The sequence below is a fragment of the Parasteatoda tepidariorum genome, chromosome 4 (genome assembly GCF_043381705.1).
Source record: "Parasteatoda tepidariorum isolate YZ-2023 chromosome 4, CAS_Ptep_4.0, whole genome shotgun sequence".
Taxonomy (NCBI): Eukaryota; Metazoa; Arthropoda; class Arachnida; order Araneae; family Theridiidae; genus Parasteatoda; species Parasteatoda tepidariorum.
In genome coordinates, this window is record NC_092207.1 from 31637153 (window position 1) to 31656017 (window position 18865).

General features: G+C 26.3%; 1 protein-coding gene across 2 annotated transcripts; it reads left to right on the plus strand.

Moving 5' to 3' along the window:
- Positions 1 to 1011: 1011 nt before the first annotated feature.
- On the plus strand, positions 1012 to 15819 carry LOC107456615 (putative deoxyribonuclease TATDN2). Of its 2 annotated transcripts, none has more exons than XM_043044233.2 (8): positions 1012 to 1151; positions 3647 to 3702; positions 6016 to 6095; positions 7399 to 7638; positions 9961 to 10130; positions 11998 to 12127; positions 12924 to 13136; positions 13745 to 15819. In XM_043044233.2, exons 2-8 carry the CDS (start codon positions 3651 to 3653, stop codon positions 13880 to 13882), a joined length of 1023 nt encoding a protein of 340 aa, XP_042900167.1. In that variant the 5' UTR covers positions 1012 to 1151; positions 3647 to 3650; the 3' UTR covers positions 13883 to 15819. The 2 variants fall into 2 exon arrangements, with proteins under 2 accessions (XP_042900167.1, XP_071035713.1); XM_071179612.1 differs by having other exon boundaries at positions 1145 to 1227; positions 13745 to 14061.
- The last annotated feature ends 3046 nt before the right edge of the window (positions 15820 to 18865 follow it).

Here is an 18865-nt window from a genome sequence, read left to right on the forward strand (position 1 = left end):
TAAAAAATTAAAATATTAACCCTCATCAAATGTCTGTACTCTTTTTTTTAATCTTGAAATAACATTTTAGAAATAGACATTGCTAAAAAGAAATAGTATTAGTAGTTACTCAGGAATTATTTGAAAGCTTTATTTCAAATTTCACATTTTGTGTCATATAAAATACGTTTAGTTTAAAATGTTTTACTTTAATATTGGAATAAAATTGTCATACTTTATAGCTTAAAACTTTTTAAATATTTCGAAGTAATTATTAAACTAAATATTATATTACAGTTTACGCAGTTTTTTGAGGTAGTCATTTTGTTAAGTTAATAAATCATATTTAATTACAAGTATTTTTAATATGGTACATAGATTAAAGGTTTAGAAACGTATGTAAAAGCTTTTAATATTTCTCATAAATTTTTGCCTGTCATTCAGTGCTTTTTCTAGATTTTGAAATTTCGTTTCATACGAGCATTGTCATTAGAACACAGTGTTCCTCTGCTTTTAGAATTACATCATGATTTTTAATTATTGTAAACAAAGTGTTTTTCAGGATCTCGAATAATTTAGCAGGTTGTGAGTTTGATCTTATTCTACTCATTTCTTTTAAAATTTCTTTATTCAAAGCTCTAAACATTTAGCAATACGAGACGCAGCTATTTTACCGAATTCTTTTGCTAAATTTTGTAACACCTGTTTAAGAAAATTCAGTTTGAAGGAAAAATTGACTACGATTTGACTGCAATCTTTGCTCTGTGTTTAACTCCTTGGTTTTAAATTCCAAAATCAAAACTTTTGATCCAATATTTTTTCCCCTTACATTACAGTAAATAAATTTTAATGTTTTTACCCTTAGCGGTTTAATAACTTATTAAAAATAGAAAAATGTCGTCATATCGCATTAGCGAAAATGAGCCATAAGAAATTCTCATGTAAATGAGGTGGAGGTTACAAGCGATATTTAAATACCTTCATCCTTTGATTAACTGCGTCTTTCGTGTTCAGAAGCAGTTTAAACGGTTTGCATCAGACACGTTTTTATTATCTAAGTGATCTTAGTAAAATCGAATTACTTCAGTTCGAAAAGCTCGTTAATGTTTACACGTTTTGTTTAGTAGATTGATCAAATTATTTGATTTTATCAACGAGTTGCTTAAATCAAGGTATGTTTCAAATATAAATATAGATTTTTCTTTCAATTAAAGCTGCGATTGAAAATTCTTATTAATTGCTGATTAGGTTTCAATCTTCTGTAATTAATAATCTATTTAGGATTACCCCTTAAATAAAAATCAAAATTATGAAAACTGATGATTTAATTTATCTCATCAATAATTCTATAAAGATTATTTATTTTACTGTATTTCTGGTTAAAGAATCCAAACAATTACTGATCGCGTTTTAAATCTCTGTATATAATAGTCCATTTAAATTATTCTGAATCTCCATTAAATTTATAATCATGAATATTTGTAACTTATATTACTTTATGTGTGAAGTATTTTGTTTTATTTATCATCTAGAGATTTTAATTGAAAATTTTACTATGTTTTTTTATCAAATATTTTTATTATTGTTAAACAATAAGAATTTAGACTGATATTAGTATGAAAAATGAGTCATTGTAAAACCTAACTCTTCAAAGGCAGTTACAGATCTGATTAAAATACTTTTTTCTGTATTAACCCAATGCTTTCGAAATTTATTTAAAATATAAAGATTAATAGCGATAAAAAAAATAGATAGAAATTTTGTATGAATATGTCAATGCTAAGCATGTTTTAATATGATGCACATCCAATCAATGATCCTAAATCTTTAAAAAGTACTATTTTATAATGAAAGTAAATTTTTAAATTGGTAGATATCTAGCTTAATGGAAGCATTTTTTGAAAGAGTAGAATATATCTTTTGAATAGATTTACTTATACATTTTTAGAATATTAAAATTTAAATATTCTTTTTATTTAAGAAATTCTGGACAAATTTTGAACGATTGAAACTTTTTCACTGTTTGTAAAAATTGATTTAAAATATAGATTTAGATTGATATAAATATATGTTCTTCTAATGTTTCTTATTTACCTATTTTGCTCTTTAATCTGTTAGGCTCTTTAATTAAATCTGTTACACTCCTTAATTTAAACTGTTACACTCCAAATATCCTTATATCTTTGCATGCCAGTATTTTCTGGTTGAGTGGGAAAAAATTACTTACAATTGTATAACTCTCTAGTTCCTTAAACTCTCTCGGATTGATCAATTTATTGTGCTTACTAAATTAAATTGTCTAGTAGATGCGGACTTCACAAATTCCCAATCTTTGAGAGAGATGAAAACACACAGTCACACCAGTGTCTCTAAATTTCACTCCTGTCAAAAAGAATTTTTTAAAAATCTGCTGAACATCTATTAATCTCTTGCTTGTGTTTACCTTTAATGAATTTAAATCAATAATTCTTGATAAAAATTGAATATTGAGGTGGGCTTTTCAAGAATTTTTACTATTGATTGGGACATATACCCTTCCCTGACCCCCGTGGCAGAATTTTTTGGGGCTTTCTGCAATGTACCTCTCTAATACTAATATTTTTCTGCAAGTACTTTTAAAAAATCACAAATATGCATGTTACTAAATTGGAGTAACAAAAGCATCAACTTCAAAGAAAAGAAGAAAAAAATTATGCATCAAATGAAATCATTAATTAATTAAATATGTAATATTTTTTTATTCTAATATTATGGGCTATATTCTCCCATTTTGCAGGGGGGAAACACACTAATTATTTCCTTTTTCGCATTTTGTAAATCATCATCTCATTAAAAAAAAATTAAAGAATTGTGAAATCTGTAGCAGTAAATCGGACTCTTCAAAAAAGGGTTACTCAGTTGTTGTAATCAATAATATCGTATTAAAAATATCGGATTTTAAAACTATGTGAAAATTAATAGTAATAACAGCATTAAAAAAATTAGAACAAAATTTTCTTCAGAAGAGAAAACCAAATTTTTTGCTTCATTAATCTTTATTTTTCATTGTTCTCAAATGATCATTTTGAACTATAGAAAAAGCATTTTTTTTCCACTCGGATGCTGGAGAAAGGTATCTTTTGAATATAATTCTGAAGAAAAGATAAAATCTTTCGAAAATTTCTGCAGAACAAAAACACTTAACTTCCCAAACGAAAAATCCTTTTGCAAGAACTCGGTAACATTCTCCGACAATGTTGCCAAGATTCTGCCATGGGGTCCCTGACAATAATGCCCATACTAGTAGGAAGTGCATAGTTGCAGGGGTCTGTCTAAGTTTCTCTGAGAGGTGAAAATTTAGACATAATTTGTGAATATTAAAAATTCAACATAAAAATTTGGATTTATCATTTCTTACAGGATACAAAAATAAAATTTTAAGAAACAGTTTTTTGTGAAACTACCGTTTTTCCTAAAGTTGAATTTGTGAAGGTACCGCTAAACTATAGTAAATTTGACCTGGACAGACCCCTGAGTTGTTGCATCATTCCAAGAATTCATAATGGATAATTAATTTATAATTATAATAATAATGGATATACTAATTTGTTACAAATAAAACACGCTAAATTTTAGTATTTTGAGTTTATTAGTCTTTATAATTTTGTAAACTGTTTATTTTTTACAGAGTGATGACAGTAAATAAAGTAAACATGCAACCAAGCCCAGTTCTGTTTAAAATTGGTAAGTGTATTCTTTTTTTTTGTAATAGTTTTTGGTATGCATGCATATTATTATTTTTCTTTTTAACTGTTAGGGTTAACAGAAATATGTTTTATAGGTATTGTTTTTTTTTTACGGTATTGTGACATTTTAGGGATATTTTGAATAGATATTTCAGCGTTATGTAAATATAAGTAATATACTAGATATTACTTTGATGTTCAATTAAATATTCATTGCTTTATTTTTAGAATTGGATCTATTGGAATTTTTTGGAGTTGTAATTGTATTGTAAGCCATCCTTAGAATTATATGAAAGTTGAAGCTAAGCCATTATTATTCACTATTCTTGCCTTATCTTAATTGTATAAGAAGTTACAAATAAGAATTGATTAGCAATGTTATTTGGATTAGTTTTATTTATATAAATAATGCAGACAATTCGTAATGAAGTTATTTAACTGTTAATTCAGGTCTATAAAAATGTTAACTTCAAATTAATAAATGAAATTGTGTACATATATATTTATTCTAAAATTATAGCTTAGCATGCAATTTGGTAACCAGTATAAAAAAAAGTATGCTATCAACAAAATTATTTGTTTATTAGCAATTTTCTCTAGGCTTTGCTTGCTAATAATATAAATGCTTAATAGACCTGCAATTTTTGGGCAGTATTAATATCCTGTCTTTCTTGAGGTACATAAATTTGATATTTTTGCTTCTTTCTTTTATAATAAAGGATTTTCCAATATCTTCAACATTAATGCAATATATCAATATCTATCAAAGATTTAGAACGGTCACATTAACAAAGTTAGGATAATATTCAAGTGGGTTTTCTTCTATTAATTTGCAAAGAAAGAAAATACTATAATTGTTTTACTTAAAATATTCCTGATTTGTTTACTGTTTTAGTTAACTTTGTTTTTTTATTGTATGTATTCTTGTAATTGATTCTCCATTAGATCTTTCTTCTTTGTCAGACAATTAATTTATTGTTAATTAAATTGCTTAATAGTAATTAATTATTCTTAAATTACTTAATAGTAGTAAGTAATTAAGCACATGTTTTTTACATCTTTCTTTCTTTGTATAATTGTTAATTGAAAATTTTTTTTTTTACGTTATTATAATAATGCAGTTAAAAATTTATTCTTTTACTAGTACCATCATTTGGGGTAAAAGTAACTTAAAAAATCTATAGTAATAATCTTATGTATTAGTCAAACATTAATTAATAATTACAGTGGAACCCCGATTTTATGCTTTCCATTGGACTAGCATTTAAAAACACACAAAGCAGGATAACTTAAAGTTCACATAAAAAAATCCGAGGATATTTATTGAAAATTGACAATTTTAACAATATCTCTCTCAATACTTATTATTGTTGGCAAATTTCCTTTATGGTTTACATTTGAAAATGTTTTAGAGTTTTTATGCTTTCAAACCCTTGATCAGTTTGCGGGTATATACTACAATAATTTTTGCTCTTCTTCATCACTACCATCGGGAGCAGATTTGAAGGAATTGAAAAGTAATGGGATGTGTGTTGCAATCGATCTAAGCATCATCAACTTCGATATAAACATCTTCAGGCATGCAATTTTATTCTGAAATGCCAATGTTTCCGTTGGATACCAAGATGTAATTTACCCCAAGAGATTTTATTAAACCCATTTGTAATGCATTTTAGTAGACACCAGAACAGTTATTTTTGCTTTTCAAGCTTTCAGGTCACCAGAATCAAGAGAAAAAATTATTACCCAACCAGTAGTTTAGTGTAGTATTCTTTAAATGATAGGATAATTCAAAGATTGAAGTTTGCTGGAAGAAATTCCTCTTACAAATTTTGCGATTTAATCTCCCATACTTTCTTTAACCATCCTTCTAGTGCTTTACCCATTCCACCACCAATCAGATTTTGACTCAAGGGAGAAACCTCCTCTCACAGACAAGAGGACAATAAGATAAAATTGAAAGAATGTCAGAAAAGCTACAAGCAGCTTATAGACAAGTTGCTACTTTTTTTTAAAAGAAAAGACGATAACGAAAATTTAGAAAAAGTATGGGAGCTTTATAGTGGAAAAAATTATTTTGATCTGCTAGAAAAGCATATACAGCTGGATTTTCTTTAAAATGGTTAGATAAAATTCAAGATAATTTGGTATAGAGAATTTTCATGGACGAGCAGAAAATGACGTAATAAGCAAAATAATATACAGAACGGACAACGTAAAATCGGAGTTCCACTGTATTTCAAAATACAGTATTAACTCTCTTTTTTTAATATTTTTTTATGATGAGTAATTGTTTGAAATTCTTTTCCAGCTTGTAGAGGTATTCTCAGTCCTCAGACGAGAACCACACCTTTGAAATGTATCACCAACGGAACAGAATCCGTTCAGGAGGTAAATATTGATTTACTTTTAAGAATATTATGTGTTAGAATTATCTATCAGTCTATTGAAGTTTATTTTCTGGAAAAAAATTCATATAGAGAAGTGAATATTCTACAAAATGTAGCAATTTATTTGTTTCGATCTTTTATAAAATTGTACGCTTCATGACTATATTTCTATTTGCTTTTGGTTATTGTAGTATTTTCACATTGTTCAGTAAATCTTTTTTCAGAATTTACTCGAAACATAGGATTCGACTTGTGTGTTTACAAAGTCAATCAGTTTTAATTTTTTTCATAAATTTTCAATGACATTTTTTTTCTAAAAAGAAGAGGAGAAAAAAATATAATAAAAATTAATAAAGAAAATTCGAATACTATGAATTGATGCAGAATTTAATAAGCTATTTGTTTCTTACCTCTTTTAGTACAGTTGAACCTGTTTATCTCGAAAATCTCTATATCTCGAAATTTTTAAAATTCCCTATAGTTACTGTCTAAAATAAATGTATTTTCCATGTTTATGTCGATTTTTTTCCTCCAAAACATCCGTTTCTTGAATTTCTAATAATAGAGCACAAATGTCAAAACTTTCCTCATTAGCAGAACTCATAGACAGAGATGAATTTCGTGAATCCACAGGAAGTAAGGATGAACAGGTTGGGGGTGTTTCTTGGAATTTCAAACACTATCCCTGCACTTCCTTAACTAGAAAGGAATACAATGATTCTGGCAGTAAGTGAGGGGTTAATGAGTAGTGACCATAAGGGCTTAGCTTTTCAACATAGATAAGAAAGCTAAGAATAGAAATTCATTTTGACCTCAAAATTGCAACCAATGGATCAAATGATAAATAAGAGTTTTAAAGTGAACTATAGAAAACGATCTATGAGGAATTTGCGATCTTTCTAACCTCAAAAGAATTATTGAAACAAATAAGGTTATCAGTCAAAAATCTTATTTATTATCTTCAGTGTTAAATGTATGTTAAAAAACTGTTATGTAAATAGATGTATGTATGTGGTATAATTAATTTAAAGAAATGTCTATATTTTTCTTCTAAAAACAAAGCACTTTTAATCAAATTTCTTAATTAAATTTAATTTCTTTATAGTACCTGTATAACTTAAAACCTCTCTATCTCGAATTTTTCACCTTTCCCATAAGATTCGAGATAAACGGGTTTGACTGTATTACATTTATGTACTTTGTTAAATATAATTTCTTGTTAGTTGTTTCAGTTTCCTTATTTAGTGTTTTATATCTATTTTAATCTTGAATCTAATGTGTGTTAAAATTTCCTTTTAACACAGGATGTGTCTTCAAAGAAAATTGAAGATACACAGAAGATTGTACCTTTGAAGCCTGAGGAAGACCTGTTTTCTAATGTAAAAGACTCTTATTTTGATTCTCATTGTCACTTGGATTTTCTACTAAACAAAGCAGATTTCCAAGGGTCTTTCTCTGATTACAAGATGCAGCATCCAGACGAGTTTCCACCTAACTTTGATGGCTGTATTGCAGTTTTTTGCAATCCTTATTCTTTTAGAAAGGTAAGTTGTCATTTTTTCTTTTATGTTCATTATGCATTTGTTGTGATTCCCAGTCTGCTTTTCTAAAATAATGTTTACAGTTCAAAAAACTGCAAGATAATTCTGTATATGATTCATTAATATAATCTAAGTTTCTCCAAAAACTCTTGTATTTTGTTTTCATTTAAATTCCTGATGTTCTCCAATAATCTTATGGCATGATCTTTTTGCTTTATTTTCTTGCCTCGAGTCTATAATATTTGACACGGTATAGTACAGTCCTGATTATACGACCCTTGATCATACAGTACATCAATAATACTTCAGCCTTTTCAACAAGCTTCTCTCTTGTTTTTCATGATCATTACAGCTGTTGTGTTTTTGCATCTTGTGCTTTTAAACACTCACTCAGTTCAATCCAGTTACTAGAAAATGACAATTGACAATATGATTATGATTTTTTTTCAGGAGTATTATTATGTCATTTTTATTGTATAATTATTTCTGATGGACACTAATGAGTGTTTTTTAAGCAACTTTATAGTTATTAATTATTTTTACTAATTCTACTCTTAATTTAATACTTATGCAATTAAAATTTTAACTTGAAAAAGTAGCTTTACTATCAAATAGATTTTTTGTCATACTTCTTGTCTTGCATATTTCAGATAATCTCAGATCTGTTGTATAGCCATATCTAACTCTTGTGTCAATAAACTATGTTATATTGAACCAGCTATATTATATCTGGTTTTCTCTAAGATAACCAGATATTTTTAAAAATTTATTTTAAGAAATAATGTATATTTTAATGAAATAATGTAGAATTAATAATAGAGAAAACACATTGCTTAAATGCATATAAACTAAAATAGGGATTAATCATGTTGTTTTAATGTAAATATTTAAAGCTAGTTTGAATTATATGTATTTCAGTGCATTTTCTCTCTAATATAAATTGACTAGCAATATTGTTATACATGTATGGCTTATTAGAAATGAAAATTAACTACTTTCAACAAATTTTTATCTTAACTGCGTATCTTTTGGCATGAAAAAAGCCAATTATATGATCTTTTTTATAATCATTAATGAGGTCAATAAATAATAATAAAAAATTTCTAACCTTTAAATAAATTTATAATATCTTAGCATTAGATCTTTAGTTTTTTATTTCATTTACATTCAGCAATTATTACTTTAACATAATTATAACTTTAACACAATTATTTTATAATGTAGATTTAAGATTGTGCTTCTCAGTTTTTTTACAAATTTCGAGAAGAATATTTATCATGGTCACATTCTTTGGGATAAAAAATCATTCACAAAATTTATAATTCCATCATCGAAATCATTCACGTTCCATGATATTTTGTCTACATGAAGTCTATTTCAAAGGAAAATTATTTTTTTGTCACAAAAAAACAAAGTCACATAAACAAAAACAAATTTGTTAAATGGCACAAAATTAATTTGTTTGCTCTTCTAAATGGTCCAAGTAATTAGAAATTGACTGTGCTTATTTTTCTTTTTGTTTTTATATTTTATGACATTTAAATAATTTATACAAGATAATATTAATGGATGTTTCATTTCAAATTTTAGTTTTTCTCTTGGGAAAAACATTTAGAGGACAGCAAAGTTTGGGCCTCATTTGGATGCCATCCGAAGAATGCTTCATTCTATGACGACAGNTTGGTTTTTCGGTTTTCTGATTTCCGGATATCGGATTCTGTACTGTACTTTCAACAAATTTTATCTTAACTGCGTATTTTTTGGCATGAAAAAAGCCAATTATATGAACTTTTATATAATCATTAATAAGGTCAATAAATAATAAAAAGTCTTTTTTTCTAACCTTTAACTAAATTTAAATTATCTTAGCATTATATCTTTAGTTTCTTATTTCATTTACATTCAGCAATTATTACTTTAACATAATTATAACTCCAACACAATTATTTTATAATGTAGATTTAGGATTGTGCTTTGCAGTTTTCTTCAAATTTCGAGAAGAATATTTATCATGGACACATTCTTAGGGTTAAAAAATCGTTCACAAAATTTATAATTCCATCGTCGAAATTGTTCACGTTCCATGATATTTTGTCTACATGAAGTCTATTTCAAAGGAAAATAATTTTTTTGTCACAAAAAAAAAACAAAATCACATAAACAAAAACATTTGTTAAATGGCACAAAATTAATTTGTTTGCTCTTCTAAATGGTCTAAATAATTAAAAATTGACTGTGCTTATTTTTCTTTTTGTTTTTATATTTTATGACATTTAAATAATTTATGCAAGATAATATTAATGGATGTTTCATTTCAAATTTTAGTTTTTCTCTTGGGAAAAACATTTAGAGGACAGCAAAGTTTGGGCCTCATTTGGATGCCATCCGAAGAATGCTTCATTCTATGACGACAGTATTGAACAAGATCTCCGGAGAGCCTTGGGACATCCTAAAGTTCGTGCTTTAGGAGAAATAGGATTGGATTATTCTGACAGGTAAGTTATCTTGAAATACCATTCAATTTTAAATCTTACTATAAATTTTCTGGATTTTATATTTATTTTCGTTTATGAAACATTCTTTTTTGTGCTATTATTTTTTTATTTGCGAAATTTAAGATGTAAATTTTATTTTATTTTTTATTTTGTTTTCTTTGTTAAATTTATAATTAAATAATATTTAATGATGAAAGTTATTTTTTGTGCTTTTATTAATATTTATTAATACAAAAAAGTGTTAGAAAGAAATGATAGTCTATAAAATTATGTTCAAAGTTTATATTAATTTTTTGGCTATATATATTTTGAGTATAGAAAATCTAATAACAAAATTAAATCAATTAAATAAAATTGTTGCCGTCGTAGAAAGAATTAAAATTACTAAAAAATTTTTTAACTCCTAGTCCTAAATGTTTATAGTTTCTAAAACAATGTACCATAATTATCACCCAAAAAAACCCCAACAAAAATTGCTGCTTTTTATTGACTAAAATAGTATATTCTTATTAAGTAATAGTTTTATAACTCAATGTTTAGTTTTAAAACAATATATGAGATTTTCTCACTTGATGCTTTTTAGTAAAACCCTTAGGTGTGCATTGAAAAAGTTTGAGCTCTTTTTTTTTTTTTTTAAATTTAGCAAACAGTCTGAATTATTAAATTGTAAATAAGTAGTAGTTGATCTAAGTTGTTCATTGATTGATTCAACATCTATCGTTGATCAATCTAAGTTGATCATTTAGTAAATAAGTAGTAGTTGATCTAATAATCGTAATTAAACTATGAACCTACTTTCATAAAATATGTAAATATTAACTGTTAAATACCAAAAAAATCATAAAAACAAACACTTTAAAAGTGGAATAATAAATTTATAAAGTGATTAAAAATCTGTGTTAGTTAAGTCAAGATTACCATATAATCTAAGAATATTATTACATATTTTCTTTTTGAAATTATGTTTATTTATATAAATTGCTGTTCAATGTTTTGAAATATACTAGAATAAAACGTGTTCTTTTTTTCTTTTTTTTTTAAAACTTACATTACTTGTAAAAGTTTTAAAATTTAACAAATAGTGTAAGAAACAAACAATCTATATAACTCCATAAATTTACTAAATATGTTTAAATAAACAAATGTAGCAAAAAATGTACCATTACAATTTATATTTTTTTCTGATATTTTTATTATTAGATATTTTATTTAAGCTTTACTTATGAAACTTATTTAAGCACTATGACTTTGATTAATTGTCTCTAAGCTAATCATATATTGATAGCTTATAAAAAAATTTTCATTAATTGCATCTCACTTCTCCCGTGTAAGTTTCTCTTTATATACACTAAATGGGATTTTACTCTAAATTTATGCAAAAAGTAGATAAGAGTGAGGCTTACTTTTCGTTTGAAGGGAACCAATTAATGCTACATTTTAGGCAAGCGGGATTTTGTGTTGTTTTCTGTGTTGAGAATTTTTTGAAAGTCTGTTTTAGTAGTTCCATTTTCTGCATTTTCGCTTTTTACTAAGAGTTCTTTTATTTTTTTGTGATTTGGAATTTTGTAAACATTCATTCAATGAACCTAATTTTTTCTGAATTTCCCACTAATCATGTGTTATGCTATAACTATTTAAGTTTGAGCTATGTACAATGTGTCATTCTCAACAGAACAGGGAAAGATGGGTGATTCTCAAAAAGCTAAACTACGTTCATCACATTATCAATTTTATTTTCTCTTAACAGCATATTATAAAGAAAATCATTAACATTTATCGTAAGTTGTTCTTTTTTTATGAATATGTTCAATTATATATTTTTTATATCACTTTATATTTTCTTATGTGTTCGTACAAATTTAAACAGGAGTCACTGCCCACGGGGCAAACAACAACAGGTTTTCCGCCGCCAGCTGAAAATTGCAAAAGAGAAGCATCTGCCTCTTGTGCTTCACTGCAGAGAAGCATATGAAGATTGCTATGATATCTTGAAAGAGGTATGTTTGATTTTTGTATCCCATTATTTTTTTATTTAAATGCTTATTTGGCATTTTTTTTTCGTAACGTGAGGATTCACTTTATGTTTAAATGTTAATTTATATCTAAAGTTTCTTATACTCATGAATATAGATATACATTTTATAATGTTAGTCATGGCCTCTTTTACTTTCATATAATAAGGAAAGATATTTGATTAAAAAAATTTATTATTTTTTGTTTTAAGAAAAACTTAAAGCATTTAAATGTTTCAAACAAACAAATACATGTACATGTTATCTTGAGATTTTAAAATTACTTTCAAGAGTTAATAATTTTAAGTTATTAACAGCTGTGAAGCTTTTCAAAAAAAATTTCTGAAAATCTTTGGAAATTTGGGTTTGTCTATAGAGGGGCCTACTCTGATTTAATAAAAATGCGGTTATGTGTATTTTTGAGGAATTTATATAAATTTTTTAACTTGAGTTAAGGATGTTAAAGGAGAATTTTCCATCTGTTGAACTAGAGAGCCAGTGGAGAAAAAAGTAAAAGAGCATATAAGGAAGTAATTGTGAGTGAATTCAACAGATTAAAACTTCTAATTAGACAAAAAAAAGATTTCTCACAGAAATAAAGGTTTATTTTTTTTAGAATACTGAGTTTAGTATTATGTAATTAATATATAATAATGTAATGTAGTAACAATAAAATGTAATTACGATATTGTTTGATTTAACACTAGTTATAATTATTTTTTTGTTAAATAATTTTTGATAAATGCTTTTGTGAATACTATATGTTATTTTCTTTCCTTAGGAGCTTCCAGACAACTATCCAATCCATATGCATTGTTTCTCCGATTCGTGGTGCATAGCTGAGAAATTTTTGAAGGAATTTCCGAATCTTCACATCGGACTAACTAATCTAGTCACCTTTCCTAGTGCTGTTGAAGTGCAAGAGGTTGCAATGAAAGTTCCCCTAGAAAGGCTTTTGCTTGAAACTGATGCCCCTTATTTTGTACCAACCTCAGTAAGTGTCAGAAGTAAAATCAATGCAGTACATTTTAATATTTACTATGCAGTTTTAAATACATTAATTTTTTTAGTGTGCATACCTTTTTAACATTCTGCTTTATGTTGACTATTATGTGCAAAAACTTATCATTCTATTATCTAATTTTAACTTAAGCTCTTGGGCAATTTGTTATTTATAAGTAAAATAAGCAAATTAAATTTAATAAGTAAAATAGTGTCAGCTTTTGAATATTTCATGTGATGTTTTAAGTTAGTTATTCAGTTCTTTGAATACCCAGCAGCGAATATTGTTCGTGCAAATTACTTGTGGTAGTGAACTATAGCATTTATTTATTTATTATTTTTTTTATTAAGAAAATTGATTTTTATAAAGTTTGTGTCAGAACGAAAGATTGTGACCTTTACTCAATCTCTGGCCATTTGTTTAACTTCTTAAATTATTTATATTTTATGGTAGACAGAATTCTTTTCATTCCAAATAATGCATTGTCTACATTGTAAAACCAGAAAAATTACTTTCTGAAACTACCGAAATTATATTTAGAATCTTTTTTTATTGTTGTATCAATTTTTGATGATAATTTATTTTTCATATTTTTTTAGCTCTCCGAGACAGCTAAGTTTGCCCATCCAGGAATGGCTATTTATGTAGCTGAAAAGATTGCTTCACTGAGAGGCATCTCTATCAAAGAAGTTGCTTTTTGCACTAGACAGAATGTCAGATGGATTTATAATGTATGAATATTACACAGATATTTAGTTGTTTAAAACCTCAACAAGGCTCTTCAATCCCATAATTCGAGCTGTGTTTTCCAAACTGTGTCCATCTATTTGTAAGGTATGAAGCCTTTGATGGAAGTTATGTAACTGCTGCTAGTTAATCATATACAACCATGCCCATCCGTGATTCCAAACTCTGCTTATATTTGTTCTGTTACATTATGATAAGGCATCCAGTATATTGTTAATGAAGTGTGAAAGTATTTATGTAGAACCAAATTATCACTTTTACTGATGTTAAATTGTTATGTTATAAACATAACATGTTATAAACTTCATAATGTCATATTTATTAAGAATATTTTGACCTCTACATTTTGTTCATTGAAAAAATGTTTGCGAATTGTGTATGTTGTGTGTGTAAATAAAGTGACTATATTTGGTTTCCAGTCAAATTATAATTACCTTTCACTAATACTGAATAATACTATTCATGATCTTTTCTTTTTATTGTAAATATTATAGTGTCTTATCGTGGCTCTGATTCTCGTCAAAATGTTTGTACTAATGCTCATAGCCACTGAAATGTAAATAAATTTTAGTTACAGTCAAATTATTGTCTCCTAAGCTTATATAATAATTACTTTATTTGCATTTTAAGCCATTAGTGAATTTTTTTTTCTTTGTAATTAAATTTACTTCTTATTGTATGATTATTTATTGACAACATGTTGTATTCATGGCTGTTGCATAGTCTTAAAATGAGAATATGTTTAATTTGCACCAAATCATTGTCGCTTGATTTCCATTATTATTAAAGTTGAACAAAAACGTTTGTACCTACAATCATCATCTTGTCACTTTCATATTAGTAGATATTTTTTAAAATTATATTATGTAATGATTCAATATTTTTATTATAATTAATGTAATGCATTAACTTACTTTTATTCTTCACAAATTCTTTGTAAGCTAATGTATAGTCAGTAAAATATAACTGTTTTTTTTTTTATTTGATGGAATTTGTCTGGAAAGTCATATTTATTTTTTTATTTTATCAATTTAAAATTCTAGCTGAAGCAAGCCAGGCATTGGCAAATTTTTTTTATTCCGCAATGAGAACAGAAAAATCAGGAGTATTTCTTTCCTTTCCGATAAACAAGAAAAGTATCTTTGAAATATAATTCTGCAGAAAAAAAGTATTTTCTTTCGCATTTTTGCCAACTATTTTAGTGCTTCAACTCTTTCTTTACTCTGTTTTTTAAATTTAAAATCTATAAATATGAAAATGCAGAGTATAACAGTTTTGGTTATACCTATCATTTCAATTAATGTTATTATAATGCTTTTTTGTTGTGTTTTTTTTTCGGAGAAAATAGTAACTTCATTAAGTCATGAAAAATTCTTGGAAATAGTAATTTAAAGTCATGAATTTGAAAATCTTAAATGTAGCAGATACCCTGGTTATAATATGTTGCAGTTTAACACATGTTTTTTTATTGTAAATATTTTTTCTTCTAAACGTTATTTATTGACAACATGTTGTATTCATGGCTATTACATTGTCTACAAAATGTAAAATAGTTTTTTTTCTGTAAAATCATCATCACTTGTACTTATGTGAAATAATGATATTTATGTTCTTGAGTCATCATCTTGTCATTTTTATTTATGTAGACTTTTTTAAAGCAAGTCATTTAATTGATTAGGTTATTTATTAGAATTAGTTGTTATTTATTACAATTTTTACATGTTTTAAATATTCCTGTTTTGCCAACTTTTTGATTGTATTATTTGAGTCTCTTATTTTAAAATTGTTTATATCTTAATGAAATGTATTAAAAATATAATATATTTGATTATTCTGTTGTATTTAAATGTTATTTTGCAAAGTATTTTTGTACATAATATTTAGTATCATGTATTTCTTAATAAATATATATGTTTTTTATGTTAAATATGTTTGGTTTCTTAGATTATTCGTTTTCGATATCAGTAATTTTCTTTAGTGGTCACTTCTAAACAACAGAAGTTAACTATCTGAGGAAATTCATTGTTAGAGCTATGATTTTCTTACCTTTTTCATTCGATTTGGAAAGTATTATTTGCCTTACACCAAACACACTAATTTGCTTCTTGCCAAAGCTATAGATATAATAATTCCATCTGGCTGTTGCTGTATATGATAGCTGATGATTGTATATGAGTTGCTGTATATGATTTCATTTAATTTTAATACTTTTATAGTGATTTAGTATAAAGTAATTAATTTGATAAAATTTTATTATAATAAAAAATTTAAACATTTTTTTATCAAGACAGAAAAAAAACTTAAGACTACGTAATGATAAGAATAAAGTTATAATTAGTAAAGGTACTGTTCTTCATCAACCAGTGTGGCAAATGTATATGATACTTTCAATATATTCTTAAAAATGCAGAAGTTAAAGATATTAATGTAGGCATGTTGAGGGTTTAAAAGAAGCTGACAAATACTTAGTATTTTGACAGAAAGTAAAGTAGAATGAATTAAAAAAGGCAAATGAGATCTAGTTTACACATGTTATTTGATCTTTTAATTTACTTTAGTTATTTGACTGTTAAAAAGGATCTAAATTCTGTAAAAGTCATAATATTTTAATGCTTAAATTGTCATAAAATTGATGAAATAATATTTTTTTCTTTCTACTTAGCAAAGAAAAGCTAAGTGAGCTGTAAGTTAGGCAGAAATGGACTCCTTAACTTAAAAGCCGAGATAAATGTTTAGTTGGGGTTAGAGGGGAAAGTTCATGTAAGCAAACAAATATTATTTATTTTCTAATTTATGCTTATTAATTTACGCAGTAACATATAGTTTAAAGTTCTATCTTATTAATGCTTAATAATTAATGCAGGAGGAAGATGCAGTTTATCAATGAAGATCAGACAGAAATATGTTGCTCATTGATTCTATTTAATATTTTTTTTCAACTCTGCTATACTACTTCTAATTTTACCATGCATTTTTTTCTTCTTTTTCCAACTTTTTATTTTTAGACATTTTACAAGTTTAAGTTAGAATAGAGGACTTAAAACTGTTTTATCTCAAAACCCTTAAACTTATAAAATTGTATGTAGTCTAATTCTACAAGTTAATTCTTCCAGGTGTAATTTCCATGTAACATTGAATATCTGGAAATCAAAGGTTTCAATGAATGGATGTATATGTTACAAATTTTTAGGACTTCATCTTAAATAAAGGTACCGGGATACATACAAAACTAGACTAAAATATAAAAGTATCCAATGAGCGAGCAAAGCGGTTAGAAAGGAACTGTGAAAGCTGTTCCCTGGGTTGGGGAGCAGAAGGTGGACCAGCTTGTATTAATCAGCAACAGATAAGCATAATTTTAACAACAACTGAACTAAGTTTGTACCAGTTGATTAGAGGATGTTCAGAAATGATAGTCCGTTTGCCATCATTAAGGCCAAATAAATTTCTTATCAAATCAATTTGATAACAATACATTAATGAAAACTACATTGTTTTCTCCATAAAACATGCAAATTTTTTTATATATGTACAAATTTGCAGTTAGCAGTTATTCTAACAATCCTTTGAAAATGAGGCTTTTAAAATCTAAGAATAAAAAATAGGTTTAATCCCAAAGCGAGATTTTTAAAATCTACACATCTAAGTGAAAAAAAAGTTTAATCATAATGCGATTTATTAATTTTTTTTATTTAATTATGTTCTTGAGATTATTAACGCAATAATAAGCAGAGTTACATAATAATCAACAATACATTAAATTAAAAACTTAAGTATAAATAATTGAAAATAAATAATTGAATTTAATTAATGCAATATTAATAAAATTACTATAATTAATAATCGATCACTAACTGATAATTGATTGATAATAGCTTTAAAATATTTTTCGAAAATTATAAAAATTTTATAAGGAGATTTAACTAAAATTTTATAATGAGATAAAAAAATAAAATATACATCTAGTACCTACAAGGTACACTTTTGAGCTATTTTTATATTCCTAGATTTCATCACCTGCACCATCATGGTGACTTATGAGCTTGGTGCCTCTCTAAGTTAATTCCCGATATTCAGTGCAAATAAATCAGGGAGATAAATAATTCTTTTTGTTCAGTTAGAATTCATGGTGCAGTGAGTAATTTAAGAAATCCTATCAAATGATGATGCACAGCCAACTATTTTTCAATCGAAAATAAGAAGGGTAATTATTTAAACATCCATTTAGAATATCACTAAGTAAACTAAAATAAAAAAGTAGAAAAGATTGTTCATAATTACCTAATCACAAAATATAGTTTTTATTTTTTTTACTTATTTATATTTTATTGCTGGTTCACTGATTGGTCTTATAACTGAGTAACCATTTACTGATAAAATGAGTTCTTGGTAAAAAACAACTACGAAAAAAAGAAAAAAACTACTAATTTGCAATTATTTGCCGCATGAAACCAATGTAGAACTGTTATTATTATTATTATTATTATTTTACACTTAACTTTATATTTTGGAGAAAGAAAATTCTATGAAACTTAACGCGTGTATTCGCGAAATTTGAGAAAAAACATGAAACTTAAATTCTGCAAAATTCCTTTCAAATGCGTGATAAAGCGAAATGCATTGCACCTTTCCCAATTATTCTGTTAGGAATATGAACTCGAATATGTATTCTATTAAATTAAGGGAAAATAAACCGATTTTTTTTACAGTGTTTTCTGCCAAAGTCTTCCTGAGTATAATACTGGCTCAAATAATTAGAAGTTTTTATTTTTCTTATTTTTAATAGAATAAACAATTCAAAGAAGAGTGTTCGACTTCTAGTAAATCGTTTTGAGATTTCACATAAATCTTGCGGTTTGTTCATGAAACATTTACTTCTACATGTATTAAGGTGTTAAAATTTAGAAGATATCAGAATATTTCAAATACAATTTCATGAATTATTTCCTTTCCAGAAGCAAACTATTGACAAG

Excerpts from the sequence above, each read along its gene's own strand:
- LOC107456615 (XM_043044233.2), top strand. The coding sequence starts at position 3,651 with ATGACAGTAAATAAAGTAAACATGCAACCAAGCCCAGTTCTGTTTAAA. Across the intron at positions 3,703-6,015 it reads CCCAGTTCTGTTTAAAATTG|CTTGTAGAGGTATTCTCAGT; the intron begins GTAAGTGTATTC and ends ATTCTTTTCCAG. Across the intron at positions 12,128-12,923 it reads GCTATGATATCTTGAAAGAG|GAGCTTCCAGACAACTATCC; the intron begins GTATGTTTGATT and ends TTCTTTCCTTAG.